Genomic DNA, 14687 nt, shown 5'->3' with positions numbered 1-14687 from the left:
CCTTGATTAATTTAATCGATCGAAATATGTAACTCTCGACGAGATATGTATGTGTATGTATATTACACCTTTGCTACAAAAGTGACACGCACCCTTTCGACGAAAAACGTGTTTTTCGAGTTATCAGAAAAAGGCTGTTCGACCAATCATCGAAAGAATAATCTTTCAACTTCACAAGTTGGTTGACAGAGAGCCGTTAGGTATATCACTCTTACTGTTCGGACTCCGAACACGGAGTGACACTGTGATGTGCGATAGTCCTTTGCATTTCTTGAGAATCTACATTTTTGTATTTTACTATGTTTTTGAATTCTGTCAATTTTGTAGCAAGAGTGCGATATGTGGAGGATAATGACAGATCTCAACCAAACCAGTAGGATTTTTAAAGGTAGAACTTTTGATATTACAGGAGAACTTAAAAAAGAATTAAGTTATTACTGTTGAGGCGGTCGGGTGTAAGCCTCGACACTGCTGAGTCAACAATAATAATAACTGTATTATGCCGGGCCGTGAAAGCCTCAAATCTCTAATTACTTGATAGTTTTTGAGATTCTTTGCACTTTTTTCAACCGATATGCATTTTATAAGACCACTTTCTATAATCGCTTGTTTATTGTTGCCACTCCGATAGAATCTATTTTTGCTTCATTTATTGAGTATTTCAATATGTATATCGGTCTTTGGCACTTGTAGTTTTCTTATATTGTCTTGATCTCTGCCTATTGCTACAAATATCTGTATTCTTAAATTTTAGATTCATATTTCATGTATTTTGTTCTTTAAACCAACATCATTCTGTATCCACGTTAATGACTTTCTATTCTTCAGGTCGATTGGATGGACGATGAAACAAGAAAGAGCGCACTCGACAAAGCAGCCTCTATGTCTAGTCACATCGCGTACCCAGATGAATTGCTGGACGATACAAAACTCGAAGAATTTTACCAAAATCTTGAACTGACGACCGACAATTACTTGGAGGGTATCTTAAACCTGACTCTTTTCGGAGTGGAGTATTCATTCGGAAAATTGAGGAAGCCTGTAAACAAAACCGATTGGATAACACACGGAAGACCGGCGATCGTAAACGCGTTCTATTCGTCGATCGAAAACAGTATTCGTGAGTATTTTTCTGGCGAAGGCTGTCGTAAGAATGCGTATCGAAGAATAAAAGACATTTACGTAACCATGTTGTTCGCAGAATTTCCCGCTGGCATTCTGCAAGGTGCTTTCTTTAACAATGATCGACCGAAGTATATGAATTATGGTGCCATTGGGTTCGTGATTGGTCATGAAATAACGCACGGCTTTGACGATCAGGGCAGACAATTTGATAAGGCAGGAAATCTCGTCGATTGGTGGGCACCACAGACTAAGGAAAAGTATCTCGAAAGAGCGGAATGTATTATTCACCAATACGGGAACTACACCGTCGAAGATGTCGGCTTGAATGTAAGGGTCATCTTTTGTTATTATTTTCTTCGCGTTTACGTCACTTGGTACACATATTTATTTGATAAGGAACCTAAATTTAAAGCATCCAAATAGATTGCTTCATCGGACACACGTATTGCTTAAACTTTTCTTTTATCGTGCGTAATATGCGAATAATACACGCGAAACTAGTCTTGGATGATAAGAATATCGGGCAGAGTCGTGACGCGAACCTGTAGCCCATAGGGGTCAAACTCGTTCGTGGTACTACTAAATCAGCAGTTAGATAACTAAATAAATATACAGCAAAATAACATAGTAACTGTAGAGACAACGGTAAACGAGATATCGAATAGTTCAGACCTGTTGTATCGTCCACTGAATCCTAGTTTTTTTTACAAAAATTTAGTGATGTTATCGCTTTATGTTTTGAATTAGATATTTTGTCAAATTTCGTTTTATAATGACAGAAGGCAGACCTGCCAGATGTTATGGAATTAGTAGTATAGTTCGAGAAAAGTACATTCCATGTGAAATATTGAACAATAGATATTTTAAATTCGACGTTTCCTTTCAGAAGGAAAACGTCATTGAATATCTTTTAAGGGGGGAGACTCTGTGGCCCGTGCGCTGTCTGTCCGTGCACTCACGCAATCAACGAGAACCGTGTATGTGTACGCGATGCACGTGAGAGACATTCGATTTCGTAGGAACCAAAATGAGCCTCGATACTTGCACAAATGCACTTTTCACGGGTATAGAACTCACGGATAGACGTCCCTACAGGGTGGTCCAGTCCGTATAAACACCAATAAACACGTAGAATTGAAAGAATTAGAATTTTAGAAAGTGTGCGATTGTGGCACACTTTGGCAGATGCCGATGAAAACACACAAGATGGCTGCTCAAGTCACATTTTGTCAAATAAAAACCCTATACACCACTATCACACAATCGTGGAAATTCGATTTGAGTCACATTTTTATTCCTACGATTTGACGCGTCCAGACTCAGAAAATAAACAGTGGTATAGTTCAAGGATTCTCTGCTAGAGGCGTTTATGGTATTTGTCAGCCACTTTGGTCTGCGTTACCACGAGCATCGATAAAACAGAGGGAATCGGTAAATTTAACCTCGCAACACGTGCTGGATCATATCAATTGTTTTGTTACTCTGTTGCCACATGTTCCCATTACAATTCTACGCGTCAGGAGAACGATGGAACACCTACGGCCTATGGCCTACAGCTTGTGGTGAGACTTCGATTCTCGCCGAACGTAGGAAAAGAACGGCGCGAGAGAAAGAAATCCGAGAATTAAACAATATGTACTAATGTGTGCAAAGATGAACCTTTTTATTCCTACTTGCAATGATGCTTATTTGTTTAATTAATGAAATTACATACGAAATACTTGAAATGGTATTCCCGAGAAACAATATTTATTTATCATTTATCGACATAATTGACGCAGGTGTTATATACTTACACAAATATTTCATAAAAGGGACACAAAAGGAACAGAATTAATCGCATACGCTCTGTCAATCTTGCATTCGTCGCCCAGCGAAGATTGATTTTGTACTAACAACTGATTGCTGTCGCATGCGTACTTAGCGTATCATCTTCGCTGCGCCGGCACCTGTTCCACTACGCACTTCCTTTTTTCTCACAACATACACCTCTACCGTACTTCAAATTTTCATCAAAGTTGTATGTTTGCATCAAACGAAAATACATACAGCAAGGAGCAAAAGCGAATACACGCTCTTTTGTAAACATTGGACCAAACGACTTGAGTTTTTTTGAGAAGCTAGAAGGATTAACTTATTAAATAATAACTTATATCTTCGTGTAGAATTAATCCTTTTCGTGTATCACCAACATACATAATTATTTTGCTTATAAGGATTATTACAGTCATTCATTACTCAGCACTTGCCGTATACATAAACATACTAACTTCGAATATTATGCTTTAGTACAAAATATGGGATTGCAAATCAAAGTTTATGAAGAACATTATGTGCTTCTTAAAATAGAATAATTTAAATGATTTTAAGTACAAATAACTTCTACAAGCTCTACAAGAAAAACGTTAACATATAACTAGATGCAGTAGACTCTAACTATATTGCCATGTTCGGGGCTGTAGGAGAATAAAATGGCAATGAATTCAGAGTCCCATCCATGCTGAGTTCTATCGCCATGGCCTCGGCCTCAGCGCCTGCGCAAAAGCTGGATCGTGCTGATGCGCCGGCGTACACAACATGGTGGGAGAACGAATTTGTGTGCGCGAAAGTACGTGTGAAGAGGAAGTGCCGCTTGTGGCAATGTGTTCAGTGGCAATATAGTTAGATTCTACTGTACATACGACGCATCTCAAAAATGAATAATCCGAAAATGACTACTTTGTAACACTTTTAATAACCAACTGAATATTATATTTCGTTACTGTTCTGGAAATAGTATGCTGCTTACTGTCAGTGGAAAGTGCTTAAACACCAATGCTTCAAAAGTTCTCTACTAGATTGTGATAGTGAAAGAAAAATTCAAATTTATTTTTGGGATGAGTGGGCTATATAGTTATAGGTTAATATGCTGTAGTAACACCATTTGGCTTCAGTATCGAAATTTTTCGATGATAATTATATTTGACAAATACCGAAACGATTTATATTCTATTTTATAGCTAAACGGTATAAATACCCAAGGAGAAAACATTGCTGACAACGGTGGCATAAAAGAGGCCTACTTAGCGTACAAAGACTGGGTCAGACGAAACCAGGAGGAGCCAAGGTTACCAGGACTTCCCTATACGCCAGAACAATTGTTCTGGATCAGTGCGGCAAACACATGGTGCAGCAAGTACAGGCCGGAAGCGATGAAGCTACGCATCACCACTGGATTCCATAGTCCTGGAAAATTCCGTGTCCTAGGACCGCTCTCAAACATGGAAGAATTCTCAAAGGACTTCAACTGTCCCCTCCGCACAAAAATGAATCCCGAGAAGAAGTGTGCGGTCTGGTAAATCAAACACCAACGAATAATTAAGCGGTTGCTCAAGTTTAAGAAGCGGCTGACATTGGTCAAACTTGTTCTTCGATATTTTGAAGAAAATCGATCCTGTTCGATCGTAACTGTTATGAATAAGATTGGCGTGGATTTCGACAGATCGTCGTAAATTTTGATTGTATCCGTTGGAAGGGAATAACAGTGAGAAGGTGCTTGATTGTGGAACTACTGATGGAATTCAATTTTTAAGGCACGATCGTACTTGATCTCTGAAGACGCTCAAAGGGATCCTCGACTTCGTGAACAACTATTGAATTGCACGGTTATGCTACCATAACGGTGCATCCACTATAACATTGTTTATTAATACATAAGTCTTTTTATAAGAAAAAGTTAGATGTGCGATGAGTATTGTACATAAGATGAAAGAAACAAAACCTAGGACAGCACGTCATGACAATTTAAAATTTTATAGAGTTACGTTCGAAAAAATTGAGAAACCTATCATTAGGTTCAAGTTGTTAAAGAGAAGAGGACACGTCAAACTGTGATGATTTTATAGGAATCGACAATAAATACTGACACGGTCTTTCGGTTTAACCTTTAAGCTGACGCGCGCAACAAAACAACACATTATTATTATTATTATTATTATTATTACTGTATATATTACTATATATATTTTCAAATGACATCGTTTTACTGACTTACAAGTCAATACATGTGCTTTTTGCTATCTGTATAATGTTCGTTAGGCTCCGTTGAGCAGCGTAAGATTGTTGATTAGAGTTACCATTTCTAAGTACTTAGATGATGTAGTATTAATCGTTGTTTTTAATAACAGTTATTAAAACAGGTAACAGAAAATGCCTGTGGTTACTTTTCTACCGTTTTCGCTTTTTGCATCTATGTATCACATAAGCGTTTACTTGAAAATCGTAATTTCTTTGTTCTCGTTCTACAATGACAATTGTACCGCGTCTAAGGCAGAATCGCGATATTGCTATTTATTGCAATACTGTATTATTTTAAATTTAAATAGATAGATGTATTTAGTGTATTTGTTTATTATAAAGTTTTAATATAAAGAGAATGAAGAAATGTTTGACCTTAAATTTCTGTTGTAGATCTAATCGGCTGAATAATAATAAATGAAGATTTTATAACAAAATCAATCTTTATAAATAGAATTTTTACTGCCAAACAAAAAGAAAACGTTCTTGAATGGAATTTCGTTAATCATATTTTTAACTTATTCTATTTGGTATAGAAGACGAGACTTTCTACAAAAAGTTTATCAAATAAAGTAATGTTCTTCTTTTTTGAAAACTTCAAAAAAGAACAAAGTATAAAAACATACAAATGCAAAAATAAAACAGATGTTCATCGTTATTACGTACAAACATTAATTGCACTAGCTGTCAACAAAATTTTTTTTTACACTCCTTTGAGTCATTATTATTGATCCTTAATAGATACCTACAAAAGCTCTGAATCTAAATCTAGCGACAGATTTGCTCCAACACAAGGAATAAAGATTACATCTCAAAAAAATTCAATGGTCGGCAAGAAAACATACATTAAAGTAAGTTATTTACATCATATTATAGAAATGCAGTTACATCAATTTACTAAGAGTGTATAATCCCTGATAACCAGTTGGGTACAAGTTTCAAGCAAATTGCCATCAAATAATGACAATAGTTGTCTAAAACACCATAGCCATCTGTTTCCGCATTTGGCTTTTGTTTTGCAGGCAACGCCAGCTGACAAAATGATAAAGCAAATTGGCAGCAAGTCTTGCAACATAATCTATATCAAATTGGTGACAAAAACGGAACAGAGTCAGCGCGAGGCAGTTTGCTGTATATGTTGCTTCCAATTTTCTACATATGTTGCAGCATATATTGCTGCCAATGTGCGCCCAAATTGTTTCTAACAAATCTTCCATCGAACATGTAGCGACTTTATATAACAGGCATTGGACAACATTTAGCTTTGCAGGTTTGGCTAACTGGGTAATGACTGAGGGCTAAAATATTTACATAAAATTTGGTTTTAGCCTATTCATATCTAAACTACGGCTGATGGGTACTCTAAATAATTTTTTTTTATTATTAAAAGTATTCAAACAAAATACCCAGTCAGCCAAACCTGCAAAGCCAAATTTTTTCCATTGTCTATTATAAAGTTATGGCTACAAGTTTGATGCAAGATTTGCTATAAACAACTTGCGCGGACATTGACAGGAACATAGGCAACAAATTAACAGCAACATATGCAGAAAATTGGCTTGCACAAACCTTGTTCCGGTTTTGCCCTCAATTTGACATAGGTCATGTTGGAAGACTTTCTGCCAACTTGCTTTACTATTTTGTCAGCTGGCATTGTCTACAAAACCCAAGTCAAATGCGGAACCAGATGGTTACGTGTTTGAATGCGAGTTGTAGCGGACCGAGTCGATCATTGGGGGAAACGACCGCCCAAGGATAGCTACTTCTATTCTGAAAAGGATACGGAGTGAATGTGGTGGTAGATTGAAAAAACACCGGACTTGGTGTTGAGATCGTAACATGATCACACACGGAAGGCACTGGGGAGCCACGAAGTGGTGATCGAGAGTGCCATACGCAAAATAAGAATGACGATCACGAAAATCGTTTACGCGAGTCGCCGAATATCAGCACGTATTATACTCCATTTGTTTATAATTTATATGTATGTAAAGCCACAGAATAAGCTTTAACTGTTAAATGTTCTTGACATAAACCAGTTTTGAAACTAATAACTAATAAATTGAATTCAAACTTCAATTCACTTCTTTCGAAGTTCTCTATATTACAAAGTAACATTTGTAATTTTCTTTGGCATTTATGTCATATATACGTATTTCATTAAGTTTTGTTACATATACTACTATAGTTGCGTGTGCCCATTGGCTTTAGTAGTTGAGGGGGGACCACAATAGTATTTTTTCTACGGTATTAAAGAATATTCATGTCTTATGCGGATATGTTGAATGGTATAGAAGCCTTTACCTAACGTACAATTTTTTACTTTTCTATGTATAGATTTATTAAACTTATATTTCATCATGGTACATATTAAAAATTACCTAAAGAACGTACAATTTTTTACTTTTCTATGTATAGATTTATTAAACTTATATTTCATCATGGTACATATTAAAAATTACCTAAAGAATTATTCTAAGTTATGAATGCAGAATGTAATGGCATATGGTTTATTTTCAATCAAAAAAATGCTAAGAATACAAATTGTGGTTGAATAGATACATCGTCACGTTCTACAGACGAGAATGATGTAACATTTAACGAATTAGAACTGATGATAAATTATAACACCAGAAGCAGAAAGGCTATTTCATAAATTCGTCACATCCAAATAAAAAACAATTGTATTAATACTATTGATATTCGGCTAAATATACCTACTGTTTCTGTGTAAAGCATCCATAACTGAAATCAAATACTTTATTATTCTGCTTCTGGTGTTATAATAAAGAAACAATTACAGAGACTCTCCTATACACACCAAGTAATCAAAATTTCCAGTTATATTTAACAATTTTAATTATTTTGCGTTTGTGGCTTTGACCAGTCTACATTCAGAATAAGATGATCGTAACCATAACCATTGAGCGTAGCAATAGCTTTTGCAGCTTCGTTTCTATATTTAAAGTGCACATATGCAAATCCTTTGCAAAGATTGGTTTGCTTGTCTTTAGGAAGATAAAATTTGAGTACAGATCCAAATGGCTTAACAAGCTCATCCAGATCTGCATCGGTGGTACTCTCTGATAAGTTGGAGATACGAATGGTAGTAATGTCATCTCGTTTTTGCATTTGCATGGGATCCCCTCGTTTGTTGCCTCCATCACGCATGCTAGGTGGAACATATTTGCTACCTTGAGGCTTCAACTCAGCCACTGCACCGGGAGTACCAGCGTTAATTATTGGTTTTTTGTCATCCGGTACTTTTCCTGAAAATTAAGTAGTATAAAATAGAAACCTTTACAAACTCCTTTAGATTAAGTTCACAGCAATGAAACATACCTCCAGCAAGGACAGTGTCTTTGTAAGGACATTTTGAGGTCCAGTGATCTCCATTACAATTACGGCATTTTACTACACCTTTATCACCCATATTTTTAAGCTTATCGAGATTATCCTCTTCAACCTTATTTTCTTCTTCCTTGCTGGAAATGAACTGCATAAATACATCTTCACTGCCAACTGTGGTGGCAGGATTGGGTCCAGGTCTATCATCTGAAGAATCTCCAAACTTAGCCCAATTTTTGCGCACAGCAATTGTCTTTGAAACTATGCGCCTTTCTATCTTGTACGTGCGAACCACTTTTACTTTTTTATTATCTTGATTGTATTTGTATTCAGTGAGAATTTTAAACCCATTTTCATAAGTTTCTGAGGGTGGTGGCAACACTCCTCCCTCCTCTTCTACCTCATCAGCCCAACTTGATTTTATATCTGCTACTGGCATCTTTGAAACCTATGGAACTAATACCAAGAAAAATTATTATTCATGTTTTCAGAAATTGTCAGACAATACGTAACCATTACCCAAACAAACGTTTACTTTTACGTGTAATATAAAAATGGAGTAACTATGTCAAATGCGTGATAGACATGTCACAATAATTAATAGGTTAGGTAGAAACATCGATTCTTAAGTACATTTGACACACGATTATTAGCCATATTTGTATTACGTATCGACAAATTACAAGGAAACATTAAGAGCCGTCAAACTTAGGCATAGAAGTCATCAAATGGAACTTAGAACATTAATCTTTATATACAATGAACACACTGCCATCAAACACGTTTACATACACTACGAAAGATAAACGTGATGTCTAAGCAGAGAAATTTATATTGTATTAAAAGTGTATTACTGTAAGTAGTCGCTGTTTGAAACAATCACAGGAAAAATTTAAACTAACACAAACACTGTGAAAAATTCACACTGAAGCAAATCTACTCTTCAACGTGAATTGTGGCGTGAATGAAAATTACTCGAAATGGAGCAATGGAGGAATTTCCGCATGTGATAAATCGGCGTGTTAGCGGCTCTGGCGGCAGTTTTATGAAACGTGAATGCTCTGAAATTAATGGCGACGTCTAGCGTTGTCGTGTTCAGAGTAGTTCAGAGTGAAAAAATAATGTTTCCGGGAGCCAAATTTCGATCGTGTACGGAAAGGTGTTAACGAAGTTAGAAACATACGTAATCAAATACAGCGTAAAAGTGAAAGAGTAATCGCAATAATGGACCAGGCACCTGCAGGTAAGAAACGAATGTTGTGATTTGGTGATTCGGTCAAACGCGGTCTTGCACATTCCTTCTTCGAGCGAGCGTATTAACAATCCACATTCCTTATTAATCGTAATGCCTGTGATCTATCGTTTTAGCATTTTAGTTAGTCAGAATTGAGGATTTATGAGTTTCGACACGACGCAAATAATGAAATACATTCGAAAAACAATAAAAGATTAGATTCTAGATAGTAGGTTATGTAAACCTGTGCAACACAATAGGTTACCATTATAAAACTATTCGATCGACGAATTAATTTATCCAGAGACAGATCTTCATAGACGCATTCATAAAGTGACCATTTTCAAAACAAATTCAATATTTCAGGTTACGATGGGCTGATTTAGGACTACGTACTTTAAAAATAAGAGATCCTATTTCAGTACTGTATTGAAATATTGCCATTTATATTGTAATAATTGTATGAGTAATCGTCACACTAATTCTATTCATTTTGGTATAATACCTAGATACAGAGTTACGGAACATCATAGACAAACTGGCACAGTTCGTGGCTCGCAATGGACCCGAGTTCGAGCAGATGACAAAAAACAAGCAGAAGGACAACCCAAAGTTTGGTTTCCTGTTCGGTGGAGAGCACTTCAACTACTATCAGTACAAAGTGACTACAGAGCAAGCCAGTAAGTGGGATACAGCCCCTTAACAGCTACAACAATTGAGAAGCATAATGGCCATGCTTTATTCAACGAAACAAGGAATGACTTTGAAAAAGAGATACGGGTGAAAGGGTCTGAATTCATCATAGCGAATATACAAAACTATTATTCATCGAATATGAGCACTTCATTTCAAGATTTTGGAATTGCTATTTATTAAGCAGAATGCTTTAGCTAAAGACGTATTCTATTTCTTGGCAATGATGATTTTAAGAAGATGTAGTTTTAAGATTCTTACTGGAGCTTATCTAATATGGACTACATTGTCAATATATTGCTTCAATCTATATGGGAACTGTAATCCATCTGCAATAACTATATACCCTGTAATACCCTAGTACAATATTAAAAAAAATAATATATGTATATGTACGTGTATATATATATATAAAAAAAAACAGGGAAAGAATATAGTGTTCCCAAAAGACTTACTGAATTTTCAATATACTTCTCTCATAAATGCCAAGAATTTTATTATCCACTGGTAGAAGATAAGACTCAACAGAAATTGGACTATTTGTATACTTTTTCAATATCCATTGAAGGAATCAAACATCTTACAATAATCCACCGTCATTCGTTTACAGTTTTAAAGCAAAAAGGAATAAATCCAATGCAAAATGCAGACCCACGTTTAAACGTTTCGCAGCAGCAGCAAACAGCCGCTACCGTCGCGCAGCCACTGAATAACGTCAATCTTGCAACTGGCCTAAATACTCAAAACAATGGATTAAACCCAGTAGTGGGAATTGGACCAGTGGGAAATCAAGGTGGTCCCGTTATACCTGGAGTACCTGGACAAATTGGAGGACCAGGAAATGCAGGACCACCAATTGGACCAGTCCCTGGTGCTATGGGAGGTGTGAATCCACCAATTGCTGGAGTCACACAACCGGTTAACATTGGAGGACCCCCTGGATGGCTTCAGAATGAATTAGCAAACCTGCAGTCACAGCAAACTACGCTACAGGAACAAGTTAGACAATCAGAACAAAATCTGGCTGCGCAACATGCTGCATTGATGGCACAGCAACAAGGAAGGGTTGAAGATGCTGTTAGACAAGCACAAGAGACAGCTTTGCAAAATAGTGCACAAAGCACAAACACAGATCTCGCTGCATTTGATGCAGTGTTACAGCCTATTATTGATAGTTGCACAAAAGATAGTATAAGTGCAGGAAAAGCCTGGATACTTCAGAATTCGATTACTCCACAAAGTAATCAAGTTGTTGCAGATCATTTGCTGAAAAAGTACGTTTCTCTGAAGTTATATTCGCATAGTGTTGCTTAAACTACTTTTAATAAATTAATATTATTTATTTCAGAGTAATTCAAGCAACAAATTTTAGTCATAAACTTCATATTATCTATTTGGTCAATGATGTCCTACATCATTGGTAAGTATGATGAGACTTATTAACAAATCATTTGTGGATTACGTAGTTTGGAACGTTTATAAAAATTAAATGTCCATACGTTTACACGTGTTCCATATCATCAATGTATCATGTGACACAATGAATATAAATCTCAGAACTTCCAATTCGCTACAATAATACATGTACTTATAAAGCTCGACAACTTTACTTCTTAACTGTAATATATTTGTACGCGGTATTTAATTTTAAACTTCTTTAGTGCAAGAAAAAAGTCTATGGATCTTCGCAAGGCAATGGAAAGTGTTGTTGTTCCTATGTTCTGTAACACTTCACTAGCTGCATCAGAAGAACAACTTAATAAATTAAATAAACTACTAAGTTTGTGGGAGTCAAAAAATAATTACTTTGATGAAGGAATTATAGATAAATTGAAGCAACCAAATACATCTTGGTCTGAATATCAGGCTAATCTAGTTGCACAGCATGCTAGTGCAATTACACCAATTACAACATCAACAAAACAAACCTTTGATAATTATCAAGCACAACATCAAGCGTTTGTTACTCATGCTTTACGACAAATTCAAAATATTGAACAACAGAAGATAGCAATTGATCAACAATTGAAAGCTCCACCACCACCACCTCAATTGGTATGCTCATGACTGCAATTCAGTTTTAGTTTATAAACACTAGAAATATTGACAAAAAGTAATATTTTACAGAATCAGCAGAATATGTCTATACCACCTAGTCATTCTGGTCCTCCAGCTCCAATAGGCAGCGATGTAAATTTCAGTCAACCACCACCTGGGTGGGGTGTACCACCTGGGAACGACCCCCCACCATTTACAAATGTCCCATTACCAGATTTTTCGAAACCTCCGCCTGGATTTGGTCCACCGCCTGTTATACATGAACCCTCTGTTGAAGATTTAATGCCCAGTATGCCTTACTATGAACTTCCCGCTGGTTTGATGGTACCTTTAATTAAATTAGAAGACGCTGAATACAAACCACTGGACCCAGACGCTATTAGACTTCCACCGCCTGCTCCTCCGAGTGACCGACTAGTAGCCGCTGTGGAAGCGTTCTATGCACCACCAAATCACGACTCTCCACGGGACAGGTAAAATTAAAATATATATCACCTTAAATCGAAATAAAGTATACTAAAAACTTTTAAAATATAATGAATATGTATTCCAGCGATGGATGGGAGAAGCTAGGTTTATACGAGTATTATAAAGCAAAGAATGCTGCGCGTAAGCGTAAGGAAGAGGATATTGTGGCTGGTATAAGGCAGAAGTCGAAATCACCGTCGCCAATTTTAAGGCCAAGATCGAAAAGTCCTAGTCCACCAAAAAAACGGTATCGAAGTAAATCGAGAAGTAGATCACGTTCAAGATCGAGGGGTAGAAGTAGATCCAGATCTCCGACAACTAATCACAGACGTAATAGTCGTAATAGTAATCACAATAACAGAAGCAGGAGAAGAAGAAATAGCAACAAGGATCGAAGTCCTGACAGAAGAATGGACAGACAAGATCGGAGTCCAACTCCGCCCAGCTTCCTGTAAGTAGCAATGCAGTAAGCTATGATAACATTACAGTTTCATAAGTACCGTTGCTTATGGAATATTTCATTACAGAGGGTCAACTTACAGTAAGGCTCCTCAAGAAATTGGTATCGATGAGAGTAACAAAGGCCATCAGTTGCTTAAAAAAATGGGTTGGAGTGGTGCAGGACTTGGTGCCAATGAACAGGGTATCGAAGCTCCTATTTCGGGAGGTGAAATTAGAGATAAAAATGATCAGTATAAAGGCGTTGGTATTAATCTAAATGATCCATACGAAAACTTTAGGAAAAGTAAAGGTCAGGCATTTATAACTAGAATGAAAGCGAGAGCGGAAGAACGTGCCGAAGAAAGAGGCGAACGGGACTGAATATAACCAAGTAAAATAATGAAATTGTCTATAATCATTTCGACGACAGATGTAATTACCACGTACAGTGTAAATCCACGCGATCCCGTGATCGACACAAGTTTTAAGTGATTAATCCTGTCACTGTATCGTGTAAACTGTAAACAGTTGAGGATTGATTTCCAGAAACCAGTATACTTTTAACTTTTACGATCAGCGATGAATGAATGTTTACATTTCATTTCTCATCTGATTACAGAAATGTTATATAGTAATTTCTTATCTTTGGATTGCTAAGTTATGCACGTGTATGTTATGTAATTTTATGTTCTTAGTAGGAATAATAATGAATTATTTCATAATACTTGAGCGAAAATGATGTATATGCTGTGTCGATCATCCGCGGAGACAAATCGTTTATCTGTATATTTCCGAGCGTGGAAAATACCATGAGTGAATGATGAAAATAAGGACAATTGTTTATAATGATCATTGCTTGTCAGTTTATAAGCACAACAAAGATCGCCGTAAGTTTGCGATAACGAGAGTGCACCAAAGAGTGGCTGTTATTTACTAAATTGAATTTTTATGGTGCATGGTGCAAAAAGAACAATTTTATACATCTCCTGTACATTATGTACAAAAATCTTTGGCGAGGTTACCGCTAAATAATAATAGATGGTCTATTAATAATTCGAACAACTTGATGAATAATATTAACCTTATACATACCAAAAGGACCGAATAATCGTATTTAAAAAATATGTCATCTACGGAATCAAAGTCGACCAATTGTGCAGTTTATCACCCATCACGAACCTAAACATACGCTTACAATTTAATTGTATCCTTCCTTGCATCACACTAAAGTTCGTTCTCTTACCATATTGAATGATAAACTAAA

At 36.4% G+C, this 14687-nt stretch overlaps 3 protein-coding genes across 5 annotated transcripts in view; 2 read left to right on the top strand and 1 right to left on the bottom strand.

Annotated features, from left to right (window-relative positions):
* LOC107185623 (membrane metallo-endopeptidase-like 1) overlaps window positions 1-4630 on the top strand; it is a 52368-nt gene extending 47738 nt beyond the window's left edge. The window contains exons 8-10 of the mRNA XM_015573349.1: window positions 829-1120; window positions 1202-1452; window positions 4125-4630. Of these exons, the coding sequence (XP_015428835.1) occupies window positions 829-1120; window positions 1202-1452; window positions 4125-4463 (882 nt within the window). The 3' untranslated portion in view covers window positions 4464-4630. The remainder of the gene's footprint in view (window positions 1-828; window positions 1121-1201; window positions 1453-4124) is intronic.
* A 3057-nt stretch (window positions 4631-7687) lies between these two features.
* LOC107185625 (eukaryotic translation initiation factor 3 subunit G) lies at window positions 7688-9549 on the bottom strand. Of its 3 annotated transcripts, none has more exons than XM_015573352.1 (3): window positions 9505-9549; window positions 8524-8985; window positions 7688-8450 (listed from the first exon to the last, which is right to left on the bottom strand). In XM_015573352.1, exons 2-3 carry the CDS (start codon window positions 8966-8968, stop codon window positions 8038-8040), a joined length of 858 nt encoding a protein of 285 aa, XP_015428838.1. In that variant the 5' UTR covers window positions 8969-8985; window positions 9505-9549; the 3' UTR covers window positions 7688-8037. The 3 variants fall into 3 exon arrangements, with proteins under 3 accessions (XP_015428838.1, XP_015428837.1, XP_015428839.1); XM_015573351.1 differs by having other exon boundaries at window positions 9384-9518; XM_015573353.1 differs by lacking the exon at window positions 9505-9549 and adding an exon at window positions 9065-9125.
* Window positions 9550-9575: 26 nt separating this feature from the next.
* Window positions 9576-13873, top strand: LOC107185624 (calcium homeostasis endoplasmic reticulum protein). The gene is made up of 8 exons (XM_015573350.1): window positions 9576-9772; window positions 10273-10443; window positions 11067-11730; window positions 11805-11876; window positions 12118-12511; window positions 12584-12987; window positions 13068-13433; window positions 13510-13873. The coding sequence occupies exons 1-8, from the start codon at window positions 9754-9756 to the stop codon at window positions 13802-13804; spliced, it is 2385 nt and encodes a 794-aa protein (XP_015428836.1). The 5' UTR covers window positions 9576-9753; the 3' UTR covers window positions 13805-13873.
* Window positions 13874-14687: the final 814 nt, after the last annotated feature.

This window comes from Dufourea novaeangliae, unplaced genomic scaffold, assembly GCF_001272555.1.
Source record: "Dufourea novaeangliae isolate 0120121106 unplaced genomic scaffold, ASM127255v1 scaffold63, whole genome shotgun sequence".
Taxonomy (NCBI): Eukaryota; Metazoa; Arthropoda; class Insecta; order Hymenoptera; family Halictidae; genus Dufourea; species Dufourea novaeangliae.
The sequence above is the reverse complement of the archived record's forward strand: the minus strand, read 5'-3'. Positions and strand labels throughout refer to the sequence as shown.